Source organism: Pecten maximus, chromosome 5 (assembly GCF_902652985.1).
Source record: "Pecten maximus chromosome 5, xPecMax1.1, whole genome shotgun sequence".
NCBI lineage: Eukaryota > Metazoa > Mollusca > Bivalvia > Pectinida > Pectinidae > Pecten > Pecten maximus.
The window spans coordinates 7738959-7749992 of NC_047019.1; the positions used below are offsets into that span (position 1 = coordinate 7738959).

At 40.1% G+C, this 11034-nt stretch overlaps 2 protein-coding genes across 2 annotated transcripts; both read left to right on the forward strand.

Annotated features, from left to right (window-relative positions):
* Positions 1-3173: 3173 nt before the first annotated feature.
* LOC117326738 lies at positions 3174-5939 on the forward strand. Its single transcript, XM_033883459.1, has 5 exons — positions 3174-3342; positions 3885-4022; positions 4280-4326; positions 5192-5226; positions 5933-5939. Exons 1-5 carry the CDS (start codon positions 3267-3269, stop codon positions 5937-5939), a joined length of 303 nt encoding a protein of 100 aa, XP_033739350.1. The 5' UTR covers positions 3174-3266.
* A 1569-nt stretch (positions 5940-7508) lies between these two features.
* On the forward strand, positions 7509-9757 carry LOC117328539. Its single transcript, XM_033886072.1, has 4 exons — positions 7509-7665; positions 8224-8361; positions 8618-8664; positions 9573-9757. The coding sequence occupies exons 1-4, from the start codon at positions 7590-7592 to the stop codon at positions 9612-9614; spliced, it is 303 nt and encodes a 100-aa protein (XP_033741963.1). The 5' UTR covers positions 7509-7589; the 3' UTR covers positions 9615-9757.
* The last annotated feature ends 1277 nt before the right edge of the window (positions 9758-11034 follow it).

The following is an 11034-nucleotide window of genomic DNA, read 5'->3' on the forward strand; positions in this document are numbered from 1 at the left end:
TACGACCTTGGATGTTGGTGTTACCCAGACAACCGTCCTCATACGACCTTGGATGTTGGTGTTCCTCAGACACCCGTCCTCATACGACCTTGGATGTTGGTGTTACCCAGACAACCGTCCTCATACGACCTTTGATGTTTGTTTTCCGAGACACCTGCCCTTATATGACCTTGGATGTTGGTGTTCCCCAGACACCCGTCCTCATACGACCTTGGATGCTGGTGTTACCCAGACAACCGTCCTCATACGACCTTGGATGTTGGTGTTCCCGAGACACCCGTCCTCATACGATCTTGGATGTTGGTGTTACCCAGACACCCGTCCTCATACGACCTTGGATGTTGGTGTTACTCAGACACCCGTCCTCATACGACCTTGGATGTTGGTGTTCCCGAGACACCCGTCCTCATACGACCTTGGATGTTGGTGTTCCTCAGACACCCGTCCTCATACGACCTTGGATGTTGGTGTTCCCCAGACACCCGTCCTCATACGACCTTGGATGTTGGTGTTCCTCAGACACCCGTCCTCATACGACCTTGGATGTTGGTGTTACCCAGACAACCGTCCTCATACGACCTTTGATGTTTGTTTCCCGAGACACCTGCCCTTATATGACCTTGGATGTTGGTGTCGTCCTAGACAACCGTCCTCTTAAGACCTGGCTGTTCGGACTCCTTGATCGGAATGACTAACTGACTGACTACCTTAACTGACTGACTGACTGTCTACCTTAAGTGACTGACTGACTGACTACCTTAACTGACTGACTGACTGACTGTCTACCTTAAGTGACTGACTGACTGACTGACTACCTTAACCAACTGACTAACTACCTTAACTGACTGACTGACTGTCTACCTTAAGTGGCTGACTACCCTAGGTGACTGACTGACTAACTACCTTAACTGACTGACTGACTACCTTAAGTGACTGACTGACTACCTTAATTGACTGACTACCCTAACTGACTGACTAACTAACTACCTTAATTGACTCACTGACTGCTTTAACTGACTAACTACCTAACTGACTGATTACCTTAACTGACTGACTGACTACCTTAACCGACTGACTACCTTAATTGACTGACAAACTACCTTAATTGACTGACTGACTACATTAAGTGACTGACTGTCTGACTGACTGACTACCTTAATTGACACACTGACTACCTAAATTGACTGACTGACTGCTTTAACTGACTGACTGACTACCTTAAGTGACTGTCTGACTGACTGACTACCTTAAGTGACTGTCTGACTGACTGACTACCTTAAGTGACTGTCTGACTGACTGACTACCTTAAGTGACTGACTGTCTGACAGACTGACTACCTTAACGGACTGACTGACTACCTTAACCGACTGACTACCTTAACCGACTGACTACCTTAATTGACTGACTGACTACATTAAGTGACTGACCGTCTGACTGACTGACTACCTTAATTGACTGACTGACTACCTAAATTGACTGACTGACTGCTTTAACTGACTGACTGACTACCTTAAGTGACTGACTGACTGTCTGACTTAAGTGACTGTCTGACTGACTGACTACCTTAAGTGACTGACTGTCTGACTGACTGACTACCTTAACTGACTGTCTGACTGACTGACTACCTTAAGTGACTGTCTGACTGACTGACTACCTTAAGTGACTGACTGTCTGACTGAATGACTACCTTAAGTGACTGTCTGACTGACTGACTGACTACCTTAAGTGACTGTCTGACTGACTGACTACCTTAACTGACTGTCTGACTGACTGACTACCTTAACTGACTGTCTGACTGACTGACTACCTTAAGTGACTGTCTGACTGACTGACTACCTTAAGTGACTGTCTGACTGACTGACTACCTTAAGTGACTGTCTGACTGACTGACTACCTTAAGTGACTGTCTGACTGACTGACTACCTTAAGTGACTGTCTGACTGACTGACTACCTTAAGTGACTGACTGTCTGACTGACTGACTACCTTAATTGACTGACAAACTACCTTAATTGACTGACTGACTACATTAAGTGACTGACTGTCTGACTGACTGACTACCTTAATTGACACACTGACTACCTAAATTGACTGACTGACTGCTTTAACTGACTGACTGACTACCTTAAGTGACTGTCTGACTGACTGACTACCTTAAGTGACTGTCTGACTGACTGACTACCTTAAGTGACTGTCTGACTGACTGACTACCTTAAGTGACTGACTGTCTGACAGACTGACTACCTTAACGGACTGACTGACTACCTTAACCGACTGACTACCTTAACCGACTGACTACCTTAATTGACTGACTGACTACATTAAGTGACTGACCGTCTGACTGACTGACTACCTTAATTGACTGACTGACTACCTAAATTGACTGACTGACTGCTTTAACTGACTGACTGACTACCTTAAGTGACTGACTGACTGTCTGACTTAAGTGACTGTCTGACTGACTGACTACCTTAAGTGACTGACTGTCTGACTGACTGACTACCTTAACTGACTGTCTGACTGACTGACTACCTTAAGTGACTGTCTGACTGACTGACTACCTTAAGTGACTGTCTGACTGACTGACTACCTTAACTGACTGTCTGACTGACTGACTACCTTAACTGACTGTCTGACTGACTGACTACCTTAAGTGACTGTCTGACTGACTGACTACCTTAAGTGACTGTCTGACTGACTGACTACCTTAAGTGACTGTCTGACTGACTGACTACCTTAAGTGACTGTCTGACTGACTGACTACCTTAAGTGACTGACTGTCTGACTGACTGACTACCTTAACTGACGGACTGACTGACTGGTAGGTAGACTGTACTGACAGTAGTGTTCCATGCCTCTACATTATTACTACACCTAAAGATAATAAGTGACCTAAGAACTACATAATATAACCCTTTTTTAGCAACTTACATTGTATGTGAAGAATTCACACGAATTCTTACAGTCATACACTACATACAGCCATTGACACATTTTGTTTTTAATTTAGTAAGTTATCTTACAACTGATAAGCCTTTTCAATGACAAAACGTAGGATTGGTTTTACCCGATTTACTACTCCATTGTGCCGTGTGACCTCCATATTGTAATCACAATACTTATCTGTTCGACTTACACGGCACTTTTTTGATAACTGACCTCTTGGATATAGATACGAGGATTAAAAGTGTTACGATAACAGTGTAAAGGTTTGACATTCGAGCTATTATATTGGTCAAATCAGACGATTCTAGCAGAAGGGCCAGAATGACGACTTATGCGTTATGTGTTATGCTGGTATCGGTGATGATATGCACATCCGGGCAACTAGTATCAGGCAATTGTAAGTATAATTAATTTGGATAATACGTACATTATAACCCTATAATCCGTATATTGATAATATGTAACTTTCGTTTTCCGTACACCAGCTCAGTTATATCTGTACTAACAATAAGGGCAAGATTGTTTCTGTTATATCATGAAAGCTACCCCCAGCTCGTCTTTCCTTAATAAAATACAAGTGAATCTTAAATGTGCTTTTATTAAATCTTTTAAATAAATTAAAGATGTTTTTTTTTTCCTTAATTCAGAAGAGATACTTTTTGACACGCAGGTTTTCTGGTCAAAATAATGTGGAGGACTATTAAATCCTACGGATCCAGCCATTCAGAATTAACGTCATTGCCAATATTATGACGTCACATTAGATTTTTGACTTGCGCAGCCAATGCCAATGAAAAGCGTCCCAGGGTATATTTCACTAGGCCTAGTGACATACAATAAAATGATATTTCATGTTTGAATATGCATTTGATTGATAAAGCATTTATCTATAAATTCACATATGGAAATTTAAGAGTCACCCTTTTGCTTCGTTACAAGCTGTTTGCCCAACGCAAGACCCAAACATCGCATGGGGCTGCGCCTATCAGCCTCATTGTTTCAGTGACAGCGGATGCGGAAGTGGATACAAGTGCTGCCACCACATATGTGGCGACTATTGCTATAACATGTCCACGGGTTTGTATTATTCATAGAAAGTAAAGTGCGATTTGTCAGCAAAATGGAAAACTTTGTAAATGTAGTGTAGTCCACATTGACATATCCCGACCAATCGTTCGTTTAAGGAGCTACTTGTTTTAAATCTTGGGAAAGTACCATATCAGGAAGCGACAAAATTAAACGGTTACATGTAGAATGTGAAATTAACATTAAAAACCAATATCAACAAAATGAACAATATTGTTAATTGCTGAATGCATTTGTTTTTATTCTAGCGGTTGCCGCTACACATTCGCCAGGGACAGGTGGCGATTGTCACTCAGTAAGTAAAACCCGTCCTTATCTTTTGTGAATACAATACAGTATATTATATACGATAAATTATATACAAATTCAATAGGTATATTTATGGAAGAAGTACAAATGAATATTGTCTCTTTCTTGAATCTTCTGTATAACCTGCTGTTTTCGTTGTGTATAAACATTAGCTGTTTTCGCGGTAGCTATGAAACCACAAATAGATATAAAATGAATATTGTATGTTTTTTTTATTTTATATTATATTGAGAGCCACTTTGTACTCATGAAATAATTTGAAAGCTTCAAACCACGAAATAAAATACACACGAAGAATTTCATAGTTTACAGTACGTAATGGCTCTGTCACACTTTTGTTTATCCAAATTGTGCGTTTGTTCGATAACAGTCATTGTATAAAAGCCCGCATTTACGCAGAACCTACATTTTTACTACAGTACATCGGTCCCACATTTTGCGAGCGCGGTACGAGTACTCTGTGTTCATAGGGCATAGGTGGTTCATGTGCGGTAATACGCCAATTTGTTTTTTGAACGAGCTATGAGTTACGTATATCGGACTTATTTATATTGGAAATGCGTTAGGCATGAGGTGCGTTTAAGATACGCTGGGCATGCGCAATGCATACGTAGCACACAACAAGAACATTATGTTTTGAGCAATGCATACGCAAATCTCACGCAAGTCATATGCAAATGGATGTGAATCCAAGTCAAACGGATCGCAAAATTTCGTTTATGCGTTAAGTCGCGTATTGTATATTTGTATAAGGATCTCAAAAGGACTTGATATAGGCAAAACAGAGACTTAAAAGATCTTTAGAACTTGCAAATTAATCAAAACGACATGAATTTTCTTTGTATTTCTAGTTAAGCTGCCTGTTTGGAGACTTAATTGGACACCCGTCCTCATACGACCTTGGATGTTGGTGTTCCTCAGACACCCGTCCTCATACGACCTTGGATGTTGGTGTTACCCAGACAACCGTCCTCATACGACCTTTGATGTTTGTTTTCCGAGACACCTGCCCTTATATGACCTTGGATGTTGGTGTTCCCCAGACACCCGTCCTCATACGACCTTGGATGCTGGTGTTACCCAGACAACCGTCCTCATACGACCTTGGATGTTGGTGTTCCCGAGACACCCGTCCTCATACGATCTTGGATGCTGGTGTTACCCAGACACCCGTCCTCATACGACCTTGGATGTTGGTGTTACTCAGACACCCGTCCTCATACGACCTTGGATGTTGGTGTTCCCGAGACACCCGTCCTCATACGACCTTGGATGTTGGTGTTACCCAGACAACCGTCCTCATACGACCTTTGATGTTTGTTTCTTGAGACACCTGCCCTTATATGACCTTGGATGTTGGTGTCGTCCTAGACAACCGTTCTCTTAAGACCTGGCTGTTCGGACTCCTTGATCGGAATGACTAACTGACTGACTACCTTAACTGACTGACTGACTGTCTACCTTAAGTGACTGACTGACTGACTACCTTAACTGACTGACTGACTGTCTACCTTAAGTGACTGACTGACTGACTGACTACCTTAACCAACTGACTAACTACCTTAACTGACTGACTGACTGTCTACCTTAAGTGGCTGACTACCCTAGGTGACTGACTGACTAACTACCTTAACTGACTGACTGACTACCTTAAGTGACTGACTGACTACCTTAATTGACTGACTACCCTAACTGACTGACTAACTAACTACCTTAATTGACTCACTGACTGCTTTAACTGACTAACTACCTAACTGACTGATTACCTTAACTGACTGACTGACTACCTTAACCGACTGACTACCTTAATTGACTGACAAACTACCTTAATTGACTGACTGACTACATTAAGTGACTGACTGTCTGACTGACTGACTACCTTAATTGACACACTGACTACCTAAATTGACTGACTGACTGCTTTAACTGACTGACTGACTACCTTAAGTGACTGTCTGACTGACTGACTACCTTAAGTGACTGTCTGACTGACTGACTACCTTAAGTGACTGTCTGACTGACTGACTACCTTAAGTGACTGACTGTCTGACAGACTGACTACCTTAACGGACTGACTGACTACCTTAACCGACTGACTACCTTAACCGACTGACTACCTTAATTGACTGACTGACTACATTAAGTGACTGACCGTCTGACTGACTGACTACCTTAATTGACTGACTGACTACCTAAATTGACTGACTGACTGCTTTAACTGACTGACTGACTACCTTAAGTGACTGACTGACTGTCTGACTGACTGACTACCTTAAGTGACTGTCTGACTGACTGACTACCTTAAGTGACTGACTGTCTGACTGACTGACTACCTTAACTGACTGTCTGACTGACTGACTACCTTAAGTGACTGTCTGACTGACTGACTACCTTAAGTGACTGACTGTCTGACTGAATGACTACCTTAAGTGACTGTCTGACTGACTGACTGACTACCTTAAGTGACTGTCTGACTGACTGACTACCTTAACTGACTGTCTGACTGACTGACTACCTTAACTGACTGTCTGACTGACTGACTACCTTAAGTGACTGTCTGACTGACTGACTACCTTAAGTGACTGTCTGACTGACTGACTACCTTAAGTGACTGTCTGACTGACTGATTACCTTAAGTGACTGTCTGACTGACTGACTACCTTAAGTGACTGTCTGACTGACTGACTACCTTAAGTGACTGTCTGACTGACTGACTACCTTAAGTGACTGTCTGACTGACTGACTACCTTAAGTGACTGACTGTCTGACTGACTGACTACCTTAACTGACGGACTGACTGACTGGTAGGTAGACTGTACTGACAGTAGTGTTCCATGCCTCTACATTATTACTACACCTAAAGATAATAAGTGACCTAAGAACTACATAATATAACCCTTTTTTAGCAACTTACATTGTATGTGAAGAATTCACACGAATTCTTACAGTCATACACTACATACAGCCATTGACACATTTTGTTTTTAATTTAGTAAGTTATCTTACAACTGATAAGCCTTTTCAATGACAAAACGTAGGATTGGTTTTACCTATTTACTACTCCATTGTGCCGTGTGACCTCCATATTGTAATCACAATACTTATCTGTTCGACTTACACGGCACTTTTTTGATAACTGACCTCTTGGATATAGATACGAGGATTAAAAGTGTTACGATAACAGTGTAAAGGTTTGACATTCGAGCTATTATATTGGTCAAATCAGACGATTCTAGCAGAAGGACCAGAATGACGACTTATGCGTTATGTGTTATGCTGGTATCGGTGATGATATGCACATCCGGGCAACTAGTATCAGGCAACTGTAAGTATAATTAATTTCGATAATACGTACATTATTACCCTATAATCCGTATATTGATAATATGTAACTTTCGTTTTCCGTACACCAGCTCAGTTATATCTGTACTAATAATAAGAGCAATATTGTTTCTGTTATATCATGAAAGCTACCCCCACCTCGTATTTTCTTAATAAAATACAAAGTGAAACTTAAATGTGCTTTTATTAAATCCTTTAAATAAATTAAAGATGCTTTTTATTCCATAATTCAGAAGACATACTTTTTGACACGCAGGTTTTCTGGTCAAAATAATGTGTAGGACTATTAAATCATACGGAACCAGCCATTTTGCTACACCATTCAGAATTTACGTCATTGCCAATATTATGACATCACATTAGATTTTTGACTGGCGCAGCCAATGCCCATGAAAAGCGTCCCAGGGTATATTTCACTAGGCCTAGTGACATATACAATAAAATGATTTTTTTATGCTTGAATATGCATTTGATTGATAAAGCATTTATCTATAAATTCACATATGGAAATTTAAGAGTCACCCTTTTGCTTCGTTACAAGCTGTTTGCCCAACGCAAGACCCAAACATCGCATGGGGCTGCGCCTATCAGCCTCATTGTTTCAGTGACAGCGGATGCGGAAGTGGATACAAGTGCTGCCACCACATCTGTGGCGACTATTGCTATGACATGTCCACGGGTTTGTATTATTCATAGAAAGTAAAGTGCGATTTGTCAGCAAAATGGAAAACATAGTAAATGTAGTCTGGTCCACATTGACATATCCCGACTAATCGTTCGTTCAAGGAGCTACTTGTTTTAAATCTTGGGAAAGTACCATATAAGGAAGTGACAAAATTACACGGTTAAATGTAGAATGTGAAATGAAGATTAAAAACCAATATCACAAGATGAACAATATTGTTAATTGCTGAATGCATTTGTTTTTATTCTAGCGGTTGCCGCTACACATTCGCCAGGGACAGGTGGCGATTGTCACTCAGTAAGTAAAACCCGTCCTTATCTTTTGTGAATACAATACAGTATATTATATACGATAAATTATATACAAATTCAATAGGTATATTTATAGAAGAAGTACAAATAATGTTGTCTTTTTCTTGAATCTTCTGTATAACCTGATATTTTCGTGGTGTATAAACTTTAGCTGTTTTCGCGGTAGCTATGAAACCACAAATAGATATAAAATGAATATTGTATGGTTTTTTTTATTTTATATTATATTGAGAGCCACTTTGTACTCATGAAATAATTTCAAAGCTTCAAACCACGAAATAAATTACACACGAAGAATTTCATAGTTTACAGTACGTAATGGCTCTGGCACACTTTTGTTTATCCAAATTGTGCGTTTGTTCGATAACAACCATTGTATGTAAGCCCGCATTTACGCAGAACCTACATTTTTACTACAGTACATCGGTCCCACATTTCGCGAGCGCGGTACGAGTACTCTGTGTTAATAGGGCATAGGCGGTTCATGTGCGGTAATACGCCAATTTGTTTTTTGAATGAGCTATGAGTTGCGTATATCGGACTTACTTATATCGGCCAAGCGGCATCTTTAATCAATCGGCCGCTTGGCATTCGTCGGAAGTGCGTTAGGCATGAGGTGCGTTTGAGATACCCTCGGCATGCGCCATGCATACGTAGCACACAACAAGAACACTATGTTTTGAGCAATGCATACGCAAATCTCACGCAAGTCATATGCAAATGGATGTGGATCCAAGTCAAACGGATCGCAAAATTTCGTTTATGCGTTAAGTCGCGTATTGTATATTTGTATAAGGATCTCAAAAGGACTTGATATAGGCAAAACAGAGACTTAAAAGATCTTTAGAACTTGCAAATTAATCAAACCGACATGAATTTTCTTTGTATTTCTAGTTAAGCTGCCTGTTTGGAGACTTAATTGGACGGAAGAAGTGAGAGATACAGAGCGCCTCAGTTCAATATTACCAAACTAAATCATGAATTTTGGAATTCAAAGACTCTGAATTCTCGGAATATTTACGAATAGCTATACATATATGTGTACAATTTAAACATTCAGCAATAAACATTGTAATATGGCTTGAGTGTTTCCTTACCTTCACAAGTACCCATCAATAAGTAGACCCGTTCGTGCTTAAAATAGCAGAGGTGGGAAATTCCCCATGCATTGCCGACCCGTTCGTGCTATTTTTAGCACGAACAGATCGGCAATCTTTGCATCCAATCACACAATGTGTTGCTTTGGACAAAAGCCAATCATAATGCTGACACAAACGATTGTTTGGCATCACTTTGTTTACAATATTGTAGATGAGATACCCCAACAGCGTTTTGAAGAAAATAGATTTATTGAACATCCGGACAAATACTTCATGTGCAACAAGACTATTCTGGCCATATTTAAGTTCCAAAGGTCAGTCTGCATGCCGACTTTGAAAACTTTAGTCAACATGATTTGGACTGGATCGGGCCTTGGGATTTTTTCAATCATTCATTTTAGTTGGCCATACTACAAAACAGTTATTGCCCTTTGTGTTCGGTGTACAAGAGACTTTACGGACCTGGTCAAGAGTCCGCCTGCGGCCTCGATGAACAAACGTTTGACCAGGTCCGTATAGTCTCGTGTACACCGAACACAAAGGCAATAATTGTATCTTGATCTTTTTTACTTTAAAAAATATTTGTCAAAATTTGTTTTTCCCCTGAATCGATTGAGTCATACTGTTTTGATCCCAGCCTATAGGAATTTTGTGTCACGTTTGACATTTGATATGTCTGTAATTCATAGAGAAAGAGAACCAGCCATTTTGAAAAAAAAAAGAAAAAAGCCGATAGCATTGTCTGATCGTTGAATTTGTTATTGGATCATACTTAAGCATTGAACTGTTACCAAATGGTAGTATACAGTCGATATGAATACAATTTGGGTGACAGATAAATAGAATGTCGCCCGTCAGGGCGACATGAACTATTTATCTGTCACCCAAATTGTATTCATATCGACTGTATACTATCATTTGGTAACAGTTCAATGCTTATATTTACATTAATATTTTTTTTTTATTTACTGTAGCTTAAGACGCGTTTAAATTTGCCGATTTCCCTATTACTGACGTCATCAAGTTCAAATACCGGAACAGCCGAAACTTCCAGAAGGAATGATATAGTCCCTCATGTCGTTATTAAGAGCATTCACATAAAATGGTTTTTGAACAAATTTGGCGTTATATTATATTTCATATACGTTTGTAGATATCGTCAAATTGTTAACAATTGCATAATTTCCGATTGTTTAAAAATAAAGCCGTTTTTCGGCGCAATGATATACGGTTAACATTTAGAAGTGATGCGGCGT